A 21,232-nucleotide genomic window follows, 5' to 3' on the forward strand; every position below is an offset into this window, starting at 1 on the left:
AAATGAAAAAATTTTTAAAATGCTAAAAAATATGACCAACAGAAATTCATACATTTATCTTACTAAAAATAAAAGTCAATGTTCCCATAATAATTGAAATTTAACTATCTTGGAAATAAAATGTTTATAAATGAACAATATGAATTGTTATCCTGGTTCATGTTACATATTCCATATCTAATATGGTGACACTCTCCTTAAAGTTTATTCATATTATTTAAATATATTACTTTTACATAATATCTTTATTTTTTCTGTATCAACAAAAAGGAAATATTTTTAAATGCTATTGTATTTTTTATATTTATATTTTCATTAATTAGCTTACCAAAATCAGAACTAATTAGATTTATGCTAAGATCTTCAGACATAAGAGCTCTCTTCACATCAATCTTTTTAGTCCAATTTCCAGTTATGAGCAAAGCAGAATCCCTGAAAAATAGTAATGCATAATTTAAATAATGATCCAAATACTAAACAAAATAACATTAATTCCTAAGTGTTGACTATCTCTAAGATAGGTACTCTCTAGTAGTAGAGTGAAATTGATTACTAAAAATTACTTTTCTAAAATTCTGAGGAAGGAGAATAAAGTATCAGTGGAGTTATGGTAACCATAATTTTCTTAATTATACCTGTTTCCAAGTTGCACTGACTCATTTGAGGCCCACTTGGAATATATAGTTGCTACCAATAACACATGTGTTTGCCCCTAAGTCACTACCATTTTAAAGTGGCTATATACAGTTACATTTATTTGTAAGAACAACTTCAATAATATCATTAAAATTGTTCTGAAATAGTTTGTATCTAATAATATCACAAAAAAACCAGCCACCAATTTTATGATTAAATTTAGTTTAGTCTCAGACAGTCCAAGCTATCATTAGATTGAAGAATCACAGAGAACAAAGATTTGTACAATGGCATATTCTAAGTGTACCACGACTAGTTGCAGAGGGCAGCTTCCAGTGAAAAAAATCTTACTATTTACTATAGTCCCTTTCATACCTTTTTTGGTGACCTTTTGGGAAGGTATCCTTTATTATACTGTCAACCATTAGGAGATTCCCATCTTAGAGTCACTGTCATTCCTGAGCTTACATGTATGGTAATATAATTAGGAGCATAGGTTCTGGATTAGGAATGCTTAGGTTCAAATTCAGACTTCACTATGAACTAGATATGCCTTGGCAGAAATTACTACTCTTTTTTCTCAATTTACTCCTCTATAAATATGTAGATGATGATAGCACCTGTTTCATATAAATATTAAACAATTCAATATTTGAAATCTTCTCAGTACTAACAAAGTAGTAGCTATATAGCTGGAAATGAAGTCCTTAGAGTTTTCTATGACATCCTGGAAGAAAATAATAGTTTCTGGAAAACTTACACAATAGCATGCTAGAGAACTAGGTATAGGGTGGGTACCTCCTAGATCTATGTCATCTGGTTGCCTGGATTTCACAACTAAGCTACAGTAGTTTGTTAGATTTTAATTTGGAAATAGAAGATACATTTTGAGATGAGCAGGAGGAAAACTATCCAAAAAGTAGAAAGGCCATAAATGACTGGAGAAAAGCAGAAAAATAAGAACAACCTCCTAAAGGTCATCTATTTACTTGTTTCAGACAATGGTGATAGATTTTATACTTTGCTCATTTGAATACTAAATATAAAGATCTAAACAGACCCAATGTTAATACTTTCCTTAATAGATAAATTTAAAAACTACCCCATTATTGTTTTAGGAAAATGTAATTTAATTGATTCTACAATTATATTTTTTTCTTCTATTTTTCAGTAAAAATTTTTATCTACAGTATATGCTTAGAAATAAAATCAAATAAAGGTCATAATTACTTACATAATTCTGTGCTTAAAAACCACTTGATTGTCTGCATCACCTATGATTAAGGTAACATAGTGAGAATCTGGTGCTGTTCTTTTATTTTGTAGCTGTTCAAAGTTCCTTAATATAATGGTCACTAATATTTCAGCGACAGTATCACTGTATCTTGTAATCTTCAAAAGAGGATAGGCATAAGAAATGTTAAAATATAACCTTACTACTCACACTCAGCTCTAAGTCTAGTTATTAGGTAGCTTTATTGCTGAAAAGAATCAAAATATTTAATAAACAAAATATTTACCTGTTCCACTTCAAGTTCATATTTTGGCAGATATATCACAGCTTCTTTTATTTGGGTTCCAAAAGGGGGGTGTCTATTTAAAATCTAAGCATATAAGCATATTTACATGATTATATTCTTACCATAATACTTAAAACTCTTTCAGTAAAATATTTTTAGAATAAGGTTTTAATAACAGTTACTACCCAAAATCTTGGTAAGTTAAAATATGAATATAAAAAAGAAAATAATTTGACAGAAATAAAGATATCAAAATTAGGTTCTAGAATTTAAATAGAATTCAGGTAAGATTAGGAATAAGTGAATACTAAATACCAGTTCAAGTTCCCTTGCATCTGTTTCTTCTATTTTTTTAAAGGAGGTCAAACCTGCATTTACCATGGTATTTGACAATGTTATACCTATGAAAAAGTAATCAAAGGACAATTTTTAAATAATCTACTTAAAATGAAATCTATATCTTAATTATTTAATAACTAATATTAGTAAGAATGTTTTTAAAGATAGAACTTTTTTTAAAAAAAGATTCAAACATCTAACTGCTATTGTTTGGATATGGTTTGAGGGTTCCCCTAAGGTTTGTGCGCTCCAGGCTTGGTCCTAAGTGTGGCAGCACTTATTTATTTATTTTATTTTTATTCTTTATTTACTATTATTGAAAACAGAAGAAAAGTTCAAATACAAATAACTGATATAATTTTCTGGTAATTGATTGGGAATGGCCAGAATTATTACCTTTGTACCTTGTAATTGAGATCACAGCAAAATAAGAGTCACAGAAATGAAAGAAACAGCATCACAGTTAGTTACCTAATTACTAAAAGAAAAGTTTACTCTTGGTATGAAAACAAAATTTTAAATTAGAGTATTTTTATTAGATCTCTTATGCACGATTCATTTGATTTCAAAAGGAATCATTTAAGCAAGAGCAAATGAAAATCAGATTTTCAAAGTAAGTACAGCACCTTATTTAGGTCTATAAACACATATTTTCCTTAATGGTCTATAATCACAGAATAATTTGCTTAATGGTGAAATACAAAATAAATTGCTGACATTACCAAACTGGCTTCCTGTATGCAGTACCTACCAATTTTTTCTAGCTGTTTGGATACATGCAGAGAATTTTCCCAAAGTTTGCATCTAAAACATTTAGCTAAAATCAAACTATTCAACAGTACGGCAAACTTCTTTTCCTGAGCAGCCACAAAATCTGACAACCCTGAAAAAAAATTTTTTTCAATATTAAATCTAGCACTAATTTACTGGAAAAATATTGAAAACCCACTAATCCTGTAACCTACATCTTGTAATTCGTGAGCCATTTCTGAAAATCTTTGAGGTGTCTTGTGTCAAAGCAAAATCTTGTATGGGAATACATCCTAATTGAGCCTGTATAAGACTGAAGGAAAGAAGAAATTTCATTATTTTCTTTTAAAAGCTAGTATCCCACAGTATTTGAAATTATTTTTATTTTATTTTTTTGGGTGCCAGGAATTGAACTCAGGGGTACTCAACCACTGAGCCACATCCCTCCAGTCCTATTTTGTATTTTATTTAGAGACAGGGCCTTACTGAGTTGCTTAGTGCCTTGCTGTTGTTGAAGCTGGCTTTGAACTCACAAACCTCCTGCCTCAGTCTCCTAAGCCACTGGGATTACAGGTGTGCACCCCCCTGCCCAGTGGTGTTTGACATTAGTGACTGAAGTAGTCCTTCTTAGAATTTTCTATACCTTGATTTCCATGTACTTCATGATGCTATATCTTGCATTATCATTGCAGGTCATTATTGACTTCCTTTTACCAACCCTTAAAAGTTCAGTCATTGTTATTTTTTTAACTCTTCTATACTCAATCTCCCATTCTCTCAAAAACTTCTCTTATTTAACAAAGAAGGAACTGATGGAAAAAATGTGGATGAGATGCTTTTAAATAAAGATAAGTAAAACTCCTTGAGAAGATGTCTAGGGATACACAAATATGGGATATATTCACTACTGCTTGAGTAAAACTATTTTATTTAGTATCAATATTTCTATTAATAAATAGAACACTTTTCAACATCAAACCTCCCTGTTGAAAGTCTTAATACAAGCAGTAATAAGACAGGGATGGGGATGGGAGAGAGAATAGAGATTTGTTCTAGGAGGTACAGAACCATGACAAGATTGCTCTTCACCAGATAAAGCTAGCAGTGACGTTCCCTGATCTTAACTTTATATGCTTGTTCTCACACCTTCTGTTGTGGTGGTACCTCTGCCACTAACCAGGGCATAAGTATATGGCAGTATAATCTTAGTTTACTCTTCCAATTACTATTCCTGTATACAAAATCCCCATTTCTAGCAAGTTATCCACAGGCATATACGCATGCCTTTTCTCAGGTTTTTGCTTTTACTTTTTGTCTCCCAAAATGCCACTACCATTCAAAAGACATTGATTACATGTATTTTAATAAATTTTTTAAAAAAAATTTTCAGTTAAAAATTTTTTTAGTTAAAATTTTTAGGTTAGTTAGTTCACACTACTTTTATTTTACTTATTTATATTTATATGGTGCTGATGATCAAACACAGTGCCTTACACATGCTAGGCAAGCGTTCTACCACTGAGCCACAACCCCAGCCCTACCCATTATTTTTATATGCATGGTTCTCATTCAAGCAAAATTGAAAGCTCTTGATGATGAGAAGCATAAATATGTTTTCTGTTGTCTACCTTGCCTCAATAAAACATTCTCAACAAATGTTTGTTGATTAAAAATATCCACAATTCATTTTAATTAAAATCTCAGAGTTCTTGAAAATTAATACCATATCTACATTCTGGCTCCTTATTTTTATCTAAATGTTTTTATTAAGAAAAGCAAATCTAAAATGTTTTAAAAATAAAAAAAGATCTTAACAAATATGAATTATATGTTAAGACATTTAAAAAATAATTATTACCAATTTACTTTCATTTCCCTTGTTTTAATTCTTCCTTCCATTGGAAATCTATAAATAAAAACACAAGGCAAAACTTTTATTATTTGTTTCCACTAAATAAAACCTCTTAAAATTATTTAAAACATATGTAATTTCTGTACCTGATGGTTACCCGATTTGGATCTTTGTTCAAAGTATTCAGTATTTTCTTTTCATTTATCCTTAACTGCACATCTAGAAATTCATTGCAGCTAGATATCATTGCAACCTATAAAATTTAAGTATTTGTCCATTTAATGAAGTACTTTTTTTACTTCTTTTCTCTCATCTTCTTTCTCTGAATATTTTTTTATGCTATCTTGGGTCATCATAGTTTTATTAGTTAACAGAGTTAAAAATCTGCCTTATACATTTTGCTTTTTTAAGGATTTATTCATTTACTACGTCTTATGTACTTACATACATCTGTTATATGTCATGATGATGTGGCATATAATGTTGCTAGACATTAGAACTATATCAATAAGACTGTAAAGATTAACAAGATAAAATTTACAACAATTCAGTGCCCATAGTAACAGACACTCAAAAAATGTTGTTTTTGTTACTATCATTACTACTATTATCTGCTCTTCTGTAGTTTGCAACTCATTATTCCAATTATTTGGTATTGGAAAGAATGTTTTATATATTAAGAAATTTGGATTCTATAGCCCAGTTCTGCCAGATAACTGAGCAAGAATGCTCTGTGCTGTTTTCCCACATCTATAAAATGAAACTTACTCTAATTTTCCTATGTACTTGTTGAACTCAAGATCAAATGAGTTAATGTTAACAGTGGGCAGTTTCTATTCCTGATTTCTTCTTAGTAAAAATAATATTTACATGAAAATATTAACCTTTCACCTTTCAACAATTTTTTGCTCATGTGACTCCTTAATAATAGAATTTTATTGTTCAATCTTTAGTATGATCTAATTGGCAGGATATTTAAAAGATATTTAAAATAGAAGTGAATGGTTTAAATTTGGGAATAAGTATTTTCCTTTACAAATCTCTCATTTCCTGGTCATGTCTCCAGTAAAGAAAGAAAGGACCAAGGCAGTTCCCATATACCAAGAGTATGCCTGTGGTCTGTTAACTCCTGCAACTGCACATTGGCCCCCACTGTTGATATTTTAGCATCACCTACTGTTATTCCCATTTTCTCAATAATCACTTATTTTTTTCTGGGGTGTACCAATATTATTCTGTTTCCACCAATATTACTATTCTCATACAAAAGACTTAGGGAGGGACTGCAAGTACAAGGCACCAAGGCATCATGTTGCAACTCATCATCATTCATGGCAGACTCACCTAATATGTGATGCTATATTATCTTGGAATTTTTCTTGCATATTACATTTGGTAGGTACTATCAAGATAATCAGCATCAACAGGCAAGTTGGGAGGTAGCTGCCACACCTATTTTTGGCATGTATATAAACTTTCCTAGCTCCCAATAAGAAATATAAAGGAAAATACAATATATTCTAAGGAAGAATATTTCATATCTCATGATCAGAGATATTCTGAGGCATAGCATTATTAGAAATGCTTTTGTCTGTTCATTCATTCTTAAATTATATGAGATATATAAATCAGTAGTTTCTTCAATATTACTCTGTTCTCTATCATTATCTATTTATTTTCTAGTGAGAATTAATTTACCAGATCCGATAAAGATTCTTTTCCACCGATCGTACAAAATTTCTTCACTGTTTCAAATGTAATATAATACCAAGCCATCAATCTTCCTGCCTCTGTGAGAAAAGATGGAAAAATAAACTTACCCCCATCAGTCAAAATGCCTTATCTTTTCACCAGTTTAACAAATATTTCCTTAATATCTACTCTGTTTCTACAGTGACACCTGGCACAAAAGATGCACCAAAAACTGTATAACACACATCTCTGGGACTTATTGGTTGGCTAGGGAGGTGATTACATGTTAAATAGCTAGAGGACAAAATCCAGAGAATGATAATACTTAAATACAAACATAAGAGCAAATTAAACCTAGGAGAATGTTCAATATAGAATGGGCTAGTATAGAAAATGGGTCTTAAGCAGGATTTAAAAGTGACTAATGTGCTTTGGCAGCAAGGAAATAGAGCCAATGAGTTTGGGAAAAAGCAAAAATTGTTTATTGAAAAAGTAAAATTAAAAAGACTAGCTTTAGAATACTGTAATGATAGATATGGCTTAATAGTGATAAGTTCAGGTCAACTGACTTAGAATTCTCGCTCTTCACTTATTAGGTAGGTGGATAATCATATGCAAGTTACTTGCCAGTTTCTTAATGTATTGTGGGATAATAAAAGTACCCTCTTCGGAAATTTGTGAAGAAACTTAAGTGCAATTTAAAAAATACATATATAGTAGTCAGTATGGTGCTTAACATTAATAAATGTTACCTACTTTCATTATTAAGAAATGATGAATGATAGACTAGAGAGACTCACAGAGAGCCTTGAAATACTATTTAAAGGAGTATACATTTTGGATTTGATTTCTAAAATAACAGAGGGCCACTTAAAATTATTGATAAATAGTTTAATTAAATTAGGAATTTCAAAATAAACTCTTCAGAAAATAGAAAAGCAGGTTGATTGGGGGCAGTGGATGAATGCAGTGGGGGGTAGGTAACTGAGGGAATGAAATTCACTTAAGAAGTTACTAGATTCAAGTATAAATTATCTAAAAGCATTTCAAAGAATTTCAAGCATTGTGAACTTACACAGAAAACAGCTGGGAAGAGGAAGGAGTATGCTGTTTCTCAAGGAAAGGGTCAACATTTATGTAGACACTACTGGTTTTGCAGAAGAAGGGAATATTTTTGGCATCCCAAAAGAGTTATAGGCATGGAAGACATGGTACAGCAGAGAGAATTAACAATCAGAAGTAGAGAAGTAGCCAAGCCAGTTTAAGAGCCATTTTCTCAATTAGGAGCTTGGTGAATATGTTAAGCCAAAATGTGATGGATGCAGTGGGTCAAGAAATGGAGTTTCTAAGACGAGTATGTTAGGTATCATGAATATGGTTACCAAGGGAACTAGTATATTAATGTTTAATATTTAAACATTGTTCTCTCATTCTTGATGTTTATAAATTAATGTAAGTATCTCCCTGCTAGAGAAAATGAAAAGTTTTAAGAAAAATCTTGATACTTGCTTGCTTATTAGTAAGGATGAAGCTCTTTTAGGTAAGATAGAAAAAATAATCTAGAAAGGAAACCATGAAGAAGAGGAGTCAAAGTTGAAGGAATGGAAAGAAATGAGAAAGATCTGCAATTAAACAGGAAATACAGAGGCAATTTGCTATCAGTAGAGCTACTGAATGATGAATACTCTCACAGTAACAAATTCAGATTAATTCAATTTAAAGACCACAGAGTTTTCAGGGAGGTCATGGAGGCCATGAGATTGTACCTCTCAGACCTCTTATTGCAAGAAGTGTCATTGACTGATGGTTGCTGTGCTCTGAATTCATCACCATGGAATCCACACCAAGCTCATGTTTTCATAAAATCCTCTCAATGACTGAGCATGGTAGGAAGACTAAGGAAGACCTAGGAAATAAGAAACTTCCCTGATGGACCTTTAACTTGAAGATTCTTCATCAGCTTTGCCAGATGTATTCAGTATTGCAATGGGGGCTAAGACTCTCCCTTCCTCCCTCCTTTCCTTCACAGAAGCAAGATCTGTACCCCAATTTAATATAACTCTGAAGCCTCTTAATTACTATCCATACTAAAGGATTAATCCTTCTAAAAATAGGCAAAACCCTGGATATGAACACAAGTTAACAATAAAAATACCTAGATACTTGAATATTATAATCACAAACTCAAAAGCAAAAACTCTAAGAAGCAGAATTATTGGAACATATAAACTAAGAACTGATATACAAAAAAGAAGCTCAAAAGGACAAAAATATTAGTAATATGAAGGAACAAGAACTCGTTAAAAAAAGAACTAATTAGAAATAGTATTGGGCTAGGGATGTGGGGATGTGGCTCAGTGGGTAAGCACCTCTGGGTTCAATCTGAAGGAAGAAAGGAAGGAAGGAAGGAAGGGAGGGAGGGAGGGAGGGAGAGAGAAAGGGAGGAAAGGAAGGAAGGAAGGAAAGAAGTACTACATAAGAAATTTCCACCTATATTCATGGCAGGCTAATTATAAAACAACCCTTCTGATAAAGGTAATTAAAAAAGTTAAATGAAATATAAGTATCTTCTATAAACATGAAGGAACTAACAAAATATATATCTAGGAGGGAGCTTAAACTAAACAGGTAAAATAAAAATTCGTAGGTTTTAGTTCTAAAAATTAAAATTTATATGTCTTAGGTAGAGTGAGTTAATTGCATTTTTAACACAGTAGCACACTCAGTTGATTTTGACTGCAAGTAGTAAATCTAATCACACTTAAAGAAACATCCTAGTGTGTGACAGGAATATTTTCAGTTCTAAGGTTAGATTGTGCTTTTGGTGTTTAATGATTAATTCAATATGGAATAACTGAGGAATGAAAGAGAAACCAAAGGTATCCAATATTTTATCTTAGGCTTAGCAAAAATGCTAATGAGAATAATAGGCAAACAATATTTTTCCAGCCATGAACAAAAGAGTCCAACAACTCCTGTTACAGTAAAATGTTTTTAAATTCATTATTGCATTTGATCATCATGACAACCCAATAAAGTAGAAAGGACATGTAGTAGATTCCTGTTTTTCAGATAAATAAACCAAGGCTCAGTTAGCATAAGGTCACAGCTAGTAAGAAATAGTACTGGCACTGACATCTAGGTATTTGAAACCAAAAATCTATGTTTATCCCACTTCACAATATTCTAAATCACATGAATTCTTTTCTTCCTCATTTTCACTGGGCTTTGTAATTGTACATAATAGTGTGATTCATTGTTACAGATTTGTACATACACATGATGTAATAGTATAATTAGGCCAGCATCATTAAATGCCAAAATCAAGTTTTAAGTCATATATGTAAGTGAAGATTTACTTCATTTTACTTGAAATTGAGGATCAATTTTTGCATCAAAGGTGAGAAACTAGGATCAAAACTATAATTTTAAATTAATTTACATAATGGTTATAGCTACAGCTGTGAAGGTAAATTATATTTTCAAAGAAAGGAACATAAACTGGGAATTAAGATCTAAGGCCTAAAACTTTAAGATCATAGTAAGCAGAAAGGTAACCAAAGAGAGACTGATTAAAAAAGCAAAAGGAGAACCAAAATACAATTTTAAGAAGAAAAAATTAATCAAGTAGTATTCACTGATGACTGAAAAAGAAGATATGCTATATAGGTCATATATTAGATATATTAAAAGACAGAAGGTATTGTATAAGATTCAAGAAGTACCACAGGGAAAAAATTGATAGTGGAATAAGATTCTTCATGAGAGTGAAAATATCTAAGAATAGATGAAGAAGTTACATTAGTAATTCTCATGCTCCCTCTAATGAGATACCCTAGAATACACAGAAACTAATTCTCACAAACAAAATTAGACTTGTCAAAATAAGGACCAGAAAACAAGGGGGAAAATGCTATTAATTTAGGCCTCAGTTAGGGCAGTAAGTTATTTTTAAAATTCAACTTTATGTTAAATACAAAACATAAAATTGTTACGACATAAAATTGTTAATTTCTACAATGTGGTTATAAAAATGTAAAATATGCATTAAAAATACATGACATAAAATTGTTAATTTCTACAATGTGGTTATAAAAATGTAAAAAATGCATTAAAAATGGAAGGATATATGCCAAATGTTAAAAAGATTTTAAAACAAAAGCTTTTCTATACTTACGAACTTTTATATAGTTAAAACCTTTTCTTAAAAGGATTAATTAGAAAAACAAACTTGATCTTTTCTCCCAAATGCTTCTAATCAGGAGGGCTAAAAATTATGAAATACTTTTTTCTTTCTTCTATTCTACTATAAATAAAACTAAACAAAAAAAAGGGGGGGGGAGAATTGGCAGGGCTTAGGACACTGTTCCCCAAACTATGACATCATATTTCAAGCTAAAGGAATTTGAGAAGCAGTATGTCCAAGAAGGACTTCCTAATCTTCCCACAAAGCAGGTCATAGACCTCTCATGCAACAGTTGGCCTCCCTATACTTGGAGGAAAACAGCACTCTATCTCTGAAGAGAAAGGTCAGAGAAAGGAATCTGAATGTGGAGGCCTTCCTAAGTTTCCCCCAGTTTATCATGCTTAGTTCATATTCCCTTTGTCCTATTATATTTTTCTATGACTTTCTATTCTTCATCAAACTCAGCATAAAAACATTCAGGTTTAACCTCTTCTTTGGGTCTTCATTTCCTTATGATGGCTTCCATTAAATAAATTTGTATGTTTCTCTTTTGTTTATCTCTTTCATTACAAGGGCCCTGGCTAATGGGTAGAAAGAAAAGATACTTTTCCTGCTCTTCAAGAGCCTAACCAATCAGATAATCAATGCTTGCATAATTAAAAACTGGCAAAAATATCTACAATAGTTATACAAGGTATGAAGCAACCCAAAGATTCAAGCATTTCAAATCTTCTGTGAAAAGTCACCAGAATCAGTGAAGATATAGTCTCTCTATTAAAAAGATGCTCTAGACTTTCATAAAGATACTCATGTAAATTTATTATACCCTACAGCTATTAATAATGATACTCTAGTGGGAATGGTTATCACAATTCAGTTTTACCATCGTCTAAATTTTAGAACAAAAAAATTTAAATTCAGGCTTAAGTAAGCAATTATTAAAAGTAGTAACAATTTTCAAAGGAAAATTACCTGTTGGTTTGAAATTTACATCTTCATTCATTTTTATCAAGTCAAGAGATGATAAATCATTCAGATTCTTCAAACATAATTCTGTTAAATTATGGAAAATATATTTTTAATTTTAGTAAAATAAGAAAGTAAGACAAAATAGAAGTTATTAAATATACTAAAGTTGTGTTATAGTGTAATTGTTCTGGGAACAACTGTATTCCTTATTTAAGCAGTAAGAAAAAAACAATTTAAATTAAGAAACCAAATAACATGCTAAAAGATTTTCTAATAGCAACAATAATACAAATATTAAAAATAACATTCAATAAGTGATAACATTTACCATTTGGAGCATTTAAAATTATATACATGTGCTACCTTATTTAATTCCCAAAATAACTCAATAAGGTATGCATCAATATTATTTCCATATACAGGTTAGGAGACATAAGAATAGAATCTAAGTAACTAGCTCCAGGTGTAAGTAACTGCTTTGTTAGCTGTCTTCGATTATGGCAGTGGTTTTCTTTTCCTTTTGTTTCTTCTTTAAACTTCCATTAAAGATATATATGCATAAATTACAAAAAGTCAAATAGTTCTACACAGTTTGTTTCTTTCCCCACCTCCCCATTTGCCACTTTCTTGAGGCAACCACTTAAATCTGTTTTGCCTGATGCTTTTAGTATTTACTTCGATTTTTCTGTATATTCCACTGTTGCTACCTGGAAGGAATCTCTGAATAGGAAGCAATACTAGTTTATGCTAATTGATAGGGATTACTAGACCACTACTAATTGCAGTCTGCTGCTTATACTTCTCACTCTGCCCCATGCTACAGCTCAGAAGTGAGGTAGTTCAGAGCAGACTGAACATGACAACCTGTTCAATTGCAAGACAGTCAATACATTATTCAGCAAACCCTCAGAGAGCTACATTCAGTTATCTTGAGAAAGGTCTTATTGATAGGGACCAAACTGCTCTGGGGAGCAGAAAACTCAGAGTAATCAAATTATGGGTCTCTATGGACAATGTACCACATTGGCGAGGTGGGAGATGGCCACTCAAGACAGTTATAGCTGGGGGGAAATACAGAATGAGTCTGAGGAGTAGTTTAAGCAGCAGAGAGCATGGGTTGGGACAGAGGGCAGAAGACACAGTAGTCAGTGGTCTCTCCCTCTGTAAGGAACAAGACCAGATGTAGACAGTGTGGAAAGGATCCAAGTCTGAGAGTGCTGGGACAGAGGGGGCACTCTCATGCCTCCCCCTCTTGGTGAGGAATTTGCTGGTTTGACTCACGTGAGTCCTGAGTGTATGGTTCGGTCTGGACATTTGCCAGGCCACACTGACCATGCCACCAAGCATGCAGACTAAGGGTCTCTGTTAGTGTGTACATGCTCAGAAATAAGTGTCTTCAATCCAAAAATCTCAGCTAGGATGAAATTTAATTTGTCTTAAAAAAAAAAAAAAAAGGTTCATAATAAGTACACATAATAGTGGGATTCATTGTGACATATCCATACATGTACTTAACATAATTTGGTCAGTTTCGTTCCCCAGTACCATCCTATGTGCTTCCCTCCTCCCTCCCCTTGAACCCCTTCCTTTACAACACCAGTCCCCCTTTTATTTTCATGAGCTCTCTTTTCTTCTCTCCTTTTTTGCTCTCTAGCTTGTGTACATGAATAAAAACAGATGACCCTTTGACTTTCTAAATTTGGCTTTAACATGCTGCTCTAGAGAAAGTTTTAACTGGCATTTTTTTTTTTCCTTTTTTCCTCTATTCTACCTTCTATTTTTTTTTTTTTTTTTAATTTTGATACTTTTTTTTTTTTTTGCGGTGCTGGGGATTTAACTCAGGGCCTCGTGCTTGCGAGACGAGCACTCTACCAACTGAGCTATCTCCCCAGCCCTTATTTTGTTACTTTTAACTTCTTTACTTTTATTTTATTTTTATTATTTTAAATTTTAATTATGTGATAGGATTTTCCTCTTTACTCTTCTACTGTTCTCATTTTTCCCTTTTTAGTTTACCCTATAATTTTAGCCCCATTCTTTTCTGTACTTATTGGTGTTATAGTTATTGTTATTTCTAATTGATGCTTACTGTTTTTATACATCTGGTTTGTTTTTATGTGTGTTACAGTTACTAGTTTTTCTTTCTTCTGAGTGGAGCAAGATAACAAGTCTAGCACTTCAAACAGGTTGGGTGGGTGCCCTGTACAACTTTAGCACAGTTGAGAAGAAATGCACTTTGTTCCAGTCACAACTAGTCCCACCTGAACTTAGGCAGATACTTCAATTTTCAGAACAAAGGAGATTAATGTCCCCCCTAATAACCCAGTCACAAGTAGACATACAGTGCTATGTGGGCCCAAAGTTCTGTTCTTGGATACTAGATTCCTTGACCCCATAGCAAGGGCAGAGAGAAATAACACAACCATTGTGGACACTGCAACTATGAGGGATCACAGCACAGGCACTTATACCCTGGCACACAACACATTGTAGGCAAGACTGAGAAAAGTTTATAGCTATGAGTGTATACATTTAAAAAAAGAAAAAACAAAAAAGAAAAAAATTGAGAGATCACTGATAAATAACCTAATGATGCATCTTAAGGTCCCAGAAAAACAACAAGGAAAACCTGAAATCAGTAGAAAGAAAAAACAACCAGAGCAGAAATTAATGAAATAGAAACTGAAAGAATACAACAGATCACTGAAAGAAAAAATTGGTTCTTTGATAAACACAAATGACAACTCAAGAAAGAAAGAGGCCCAAATAAATAAAATTAGAGACAAACAGGGGATATTACATCGGATACTACTGAAATCTGTCTGATTGTTAAGGACTATTTTTAAAAATCATACTCTGATAAAATGAAAAATATAGAAGAAATGGACAACAGTCTAGCAAAACTGAACCAAGAGGATATTAAAAACCTAAACAGATCATTACAAACAATAAGATTTAATTTCCCAGCAAAGAAAAGTCAAGGAATGGACAGATTCATTGCTAAAATATACCAAACTTTTAATGAAGAACTGACACCCGTGTTCCTCAAACTATTCCATGACATAGAAAGGGAAGGAACTCTTCCAAATTCCTACTATAAAGTAATATTACCCTCCTACCAATAACTGAAAATAGCACAACAAAATATAAAACTATAGAACCAATATCCCTGATGATCATAAATGCAAAAATCCTCAATAAAATATTTGCAAATCAAAGTCAGAAACATCTTTAAAAAATCATACACCATAATAAAGTTGATTTGATTCCAGGGATACAATGAAAGCTTAACATACACAAATCAATGAATGTAACACAAGACAAAATCATGGACAAAAATCACATGATATCTTAACAGATGCTGAAAAGGCTTTGATAAAATTCAACATCACTTAATGATAAAAAGACATAAAGAAACTAGGTATAGAAGGATCACACCTCAACATTTTGAAGACAATATATACAATGAACCTGCAGCCAATATCATACTGAATGAGGAAAAACTGAAAGCATTTCCTCTAAAATAGGAACAAGACTCTCATCATTCCTATTGAAATTCTAACCAGAGAAAAAAGGCAAGAGAAAGAAATAAGAATCATACAGGGAGGAAAGGAAGAAGTCCTTTGCAGATGATATGATTTTATCCTTAGAAGACCCTAAAGAACCCACCAAAAGACTGTTAGAACTGAGAAATGAATTCAGCAAAGTAGCAGGATATAAAATCAACATTCAAATACCTTTAGTTTTTCTATATACTAATAACAAACTCACTGAGAAAGAAATCAGGAAAACAATAAACAAATGAACAATAAAAACTAGGAATAAACCTAACCAAGGAGGTGAAAGACCTCACCAGTAAACATTATGTGAAACTAATGAAAGAAATCCAAGAAGACACTAAAAGGTGGCAGGCAGGGGGGAACCCCTATGTTTCTGGATTGGGAAATTCCCATTGTTAAAATGGCTGTACCACTAAAAGCAACCTACTGATTTATTGATATCCCCATCAAAGTACCAATGGCATTTTTCAGAGAACAAACAACAACAACAACAACAACAAAAAACCTAAAAAGTCATATGGGAACACAAAACACCCCAAATAACCAAAGCAGAACTGAGCAAAAAGAGCAATGCTGGAGGCACTGGTTCTTTGAAAAGATAAACAAGATTGACAACTCTTAGCCAAACCAACTAAAACAAAGAAAAAAAGACTCAAATAAATAAAATTAGAGACAAAAAGGGGGTATCACAAAACCTGATTTCAAAACATACTACAGACACACAGTAACAAAAACTGCATAATACTGATATAAAAATAGACACAGACCAGTGGAATAGAATAGAGGACCCAGAAATAAATTCATGTATATACAGCTTTCTGATTCTTGGCAAAGGTGCCAAAAATATGTTGGGGAAAAAATAGTCTCTAAAACAAATCATGTTAGGAAAACTGGATATCTATCTGTAGAAGACTAAAACTCGATTCCTATCTCTGACCATATATATAAAGCAACTCAAAATGGATCAAAGACCTTAATGAAAGACCTGGAACTCTGAATCTATTAAGGGAAAACACTTCAAGATATTGACATAGGCAATGACTTCCTGAATAGGACTCACATAGCTCAGGAAATAAAAGCAAGAATTGACAAACAAGGTTACATCAAATTAAAAGGCTCTGCACAGCAAAAGAAACAATATAGTTAAAGAGATAATCTATTTAATGGGAGAAAAATCTTTGCCAGCTACTCATGGCAGAGGACTGTTATCCAGAATATATAAAGAACTCAAAAAACAACAAAGAACAAGCAATCCAATTAAAATGGACAAATGATCTGAACAGACATTTCTCAAAAGTAGTACAAAAATACAATAAATACATGAAAAATGTTCAACAACTTAGCCATCAGGGAAATGCAAATCAAAATTCCCTTGCAATTACATCTCACTCCAGCCAGAATGCCTCTCACCAAAACAAAAACAAATAAAAAATAATAAATGCTGGCAAGGTTCTGGAGAAAAATCAGAATAGTATTGGCAGAATAATATTTGGCCATAAAAATGAAACTGTAATTTGCAGGAAAAAAGAGGTCACTATGTTAAGTGAAACAAACCAGACACAGAAATATAGGCATCACATGTTTTCTCTTACACATGAAAACCTTTAAAAAAGAAAGTCCTGAGAGTAGAAGAGGAACTATCAGGGGAAGAAGAGGGGGAGGGTAAAATAAGGTAGTAGGGAAGATGGATATGATTAAAACATGATATATGCATATATGGAAACATCACAGTAAAATTCATTAATTTGTACAATTAATGAGTTAATTTTTATAATAAATAAAAAGAAAAAAGTACCTTTGTCAAGCTTTATTTGTGTGAAAAAAAGTAATCCATACATTATTTTCTAGATAAGTTTACTTTCAAAAATAATTTATAAAAAATATCCTTCCTTGTCAGATACAGTGATGCACACCTGTAATCCCAGAGGCTTGGGAGGTGGAGGCAGGAGGTGCAAGTTCAAAGCCAGTCTCAGCAAAAGTGAGGCACTAGCAATTCGGTGAGACCTTGTCTCCAAATAAAACACAAAATAGGGCTGGGGATGTGGCTCAGTGGTGAAGTGTCCCTGAGTTTAATCCCTGGTACAAAAAAAAAAAAAAATTCCTTGTAATAATAACTGATGTTTTTTGTTAAAATGTATAGAATATATATTTTGTAGAAGGAAGTACATCTAACCTTGTAATTTTGCTTCAATTCCATCTTTGTTCAATCCAGATGTAAAACCTGTATAAGTCATGAAAATTTATAAAAAAAAATAAAATGGGTTTAATGCATCTTTATAGGCTCAATTTATACTCCACTTAACTAGAAAAGAGTATCTAATTAAATCTTATATAGGAAAAAAGTAAACAGCTTAATAAGTTCAAACAAGGCTTAAATATCTATAGAATACAACCACTATTTTGAAATCCTTTCATATCAATTGGCTCTCTTTAGCTTATTATGTTATATAAGAGTGACCAGGAATATTATATTTTAAAAAGAATGATGGGAACAGATTTCTAATGCTTCATGAATAATAAATTTGTCAAGTGATGAATATTTTCTAGTCAACTTTCATTATAAAATGCATGTGCTTATGAAAAAATGTTTGGTAATACTACAATTTTAGAAAACTGCTATATACTGAAGTTGAAACTACACATACTCTATAATAGTAATTTCTCTTAGGCATATATGTATACAAGGGTATCAAAGGACATATGACGAAGTTCACAGCAACATTATTTAAGTAAGAATTTTCTTTTATCAAAAGATTCCTTAAGAAAGTGAAAAGTTGCTGGGCATGGTGGTGCACACCTGTGATGCCAGTGGCTCAGGAGGCTGAGGTAGGAGGATGGCAAGTTCAAAGACAGCCTCAGCAACAGTAAGGCCCTAAGCAACTCAGTAAGACCCTGTCTTTAAATAAAACACAAAATAGGGCTGGGGATATGGCTCAGTGGTGGAGTGCCCCTGAGTTCAATCCCCAGTACCCACCTCAAAATAAGAAAGTGAAAAGTCAAGCATGACTGTGAGAAGATATTTAATACATTTATTTGACAAATAATTCATCCAGAGCCTATCATATATATTAATCATAAAAATGGATGAAAGAGTTGAATGGGCATTTCATAAAATAGCATATCCAAATGACCAAGAAGCATATGAAAAAATCCTCATGCTAATATTCATCATGAAAATACAAAATAAAATCACAAAGAAACCACTACACACACACACACACATACACACAAGAATGGCTGAAATAAAACCAACCATTGACAAGGATGTAAAGAAGGATGTAAAGCAACTAGATTTTTTTTTTTTTTTTGGTAGTGCTAGGGATTCAACCCAAGGCCTCCAGGTTCTTCTGCTTGTTAGATAACTGCTCTACCATTGAGCTACCCACCCCTCCAGGTCCTTTTTTTCTTTTGAGGTGGGTGGGGTCTTACTATGTCGCCCCAGCTGTCCCTGAACTACTAGGCTCAAGTGATATTCATGCATTAGCTCTCATTGTAGCTGGGATTACAGACTCGCTTCACCTAGCTAGACTTTTCTTGCATGTGGTTGGTGAAAGTATAAATTAACATGGGTTAATAAGCCCACCTGATTTTATTCACAAGTATATACTTGAGAAAAATGAATGTCTTATCCATTAAAAGATACATATAACAATATTCACAGTAGTTTTATTCATTATAGTAAAAAATTGAAAATGACCCATATGCCCTTCAAAAAGAAAATAGATGCTTAAATTGTGGTATATTCATACAACTGGATACTGCATAACAACAACAAAGTGCAAATGACTACTAAAAATCCAATAATATGTATAAATTTCATAATATGTTGAGCAAAAGAAACTAGAGATAAAAAGAGTAAATGCCATATATATGTATATACATACATATGCCTACATTTATATGAAGTTCAAGAACAGGTAAAACTCACATGTGGTGACAGAACATCATTTACTTCTGGGTGGATAGAAACTGACAGTAAATGGGCACGAGCGAACTTCTGAGAAATTTTCTGTATCTGATCTGGGCTGTGTGTGTGTATGTTTGTAGGTGTACACATAAAATTTCACTGACATTTATACTAAAGAGTCATACAATTTACTGTATATAAGTAATAACTCAATATAAAAAAGGAACTGCAATATATATTTATAAATTTTTAAAAAAATAACTGCAAAAATAAAATGATAATGAGAAGGAAGAAATGCAAATTAAACCATATCATTATTCACACATAATATTGTTAAAAATACACTACTATATACCCTCAAGATAAGGCTGAAGAAACAGAAGGAATATGGCACTCTCAAACACTGCTGTAGCTATGAAAATTGAAAAACAGTCACAAATTCAGAATAAGAAAATAGCTGAACACTAAGTACAGGAAAAAATACCTTCAACATTTTAAGTTACTTTAGGCATTTTTGCTATTTCTACTGGAATTGAACTTTTCCTACTACATCTGTTTTTAATGGCATTGATTTCAAAGTTTATTAAAAGACTAGAAGTAAAACAGATAAAGTTTTCTCACTTTTTTCTATTTTTGCTTCTAAACATATTTATGATGTTGTTACCTTTTATGACCTTTTAGTTTCTGGAATCTATTCTGTAACTTATTAGTCTAAACAGAGACACAGCAGGATTTTAAAAAGTGCTACTTTTCTAGGTCAAAGTAACAAACCATAATGAGATGGGTTTTTCAAGGCTCTGATATAAAGCAAGGTTGATCGTATCCATTCCAAAGCAATATTCACATCTGTGATGGTATGCAACACTATCTCTGCATTTAAATGTTCAATAAGATGTCTGTGCAAACTAATGGAGAGAAAAAACACCCCTGCATTACTAATATTCATTTCAATGCCATAACTCTTACTTTTAAAACTTTAATAATATATAATACACTCATTGCTACTTTAATAATTCATTAAAGACAATTTAATTTCGAAAAATGTAAGAAAATCTTAAGTCGATTCAACTTCTAAAAATTTTGACATTTCTCTTTACTTCATAGCTCTAGAAAGCAAATTATTGCTTAAGTGTATATGTGTCTATGGGGGGGGAGTGAATTCTATTCTATTTTCCCCAAGAGAAAATATATCAAATACTCTACCTAAAGGTCTCAGATTAAAGCTGTGTGGAGATTCCTTAGAAAACTTGGAATGGAAACACCATTTGACCCAGCTATCCCACTCCTTGGCCTATAACCCAAAGGACTTAAAGTCAGCATACTACAGAGATACAGCCACATCAATGTTCATAGTTGCTCAATTCACAATAGCCAGATTGTGGAACCAACCTAGATGCCCTTCAATTGATGAATGGATAAAGAAACTGTGGTGTGTATATATATATATATATATATATATATATATATATATATAATGTAATATTACTCAGCCATAAGAAATAATAAAATTATGGCATTTGCAGGCAAATGGATGAAACTGGAGAATATCATGCTAAGTGAGATAAGCCAATCTCAAAAAACCAAAGAACGAATGATCTTGCTGATAAGGGGATGATGACACATAATGGGGGGTGGGAAAGGGGCAAGAATGGAGGAAGGAGGGACTGTATAGAGGGAAAAGAGGAGTGGGAGGGGTCAGGGGGAGGAAAAAAAATAACAGAGTGAATCAAAAACTATTACCCTAGGTAAATTGTGATTACACAAATGATATGCCTCTATTTCATGTACAAACAGAGAAACAAGATGTATCCCATTTGTTTA

General features: G+C 32.4%; 1 protein-coding gene across 1 annotated transcript in view; it reads right to left on the minus strand.

Moving 5' to 3' along the window:
- Positions 1-21,232, minus strand: part of HFM1 (helicase for meiosis 1) — a 105,370-nt gene that overhangs the window by 33,098 nt on the left and 51,040 nt on the right. The window contains 12 exon segments of the mRNA XM_079152637.1: positions 329-432; positions 1,871-2,028; positions 2,157-2,240; positions 2,472-2,557; positions 3,247-3,378; positions 3,461-3,558; positions 5,104-5,151; positions 5,244-5,350; positions 6,796-6,887; positions 11,948-12,028; positions 17,678-17,725; positions 20,183-20,316. Of these exon segments, the coding sequence (XP_079008763.1) occupies positions 329-432; positions 1,871-2,028; positions 2,157-2,240; positions 2,472-2,557; positions 3,247-3,378; positions 3,461-3,558; positions 5,104-5,151; positions 5,244-5,350; positions 6,796-6,887; positions 11,948-12,028; positions 17,678-17,725; positions 20,183-20,316 (1,172 nt within the window).

Source organism: Sciurus vulgaris (genome assembly GCF_902686455.1).
Source record: "Sciurus vulgaris genome assembly, chromosome: 1".
Lineage (NCBI taxonomy): Eukaryota > Metazoa > Chordata > Mammalia > Rodentia > Sciuridae > Sciurus > Sciurus vulgaris.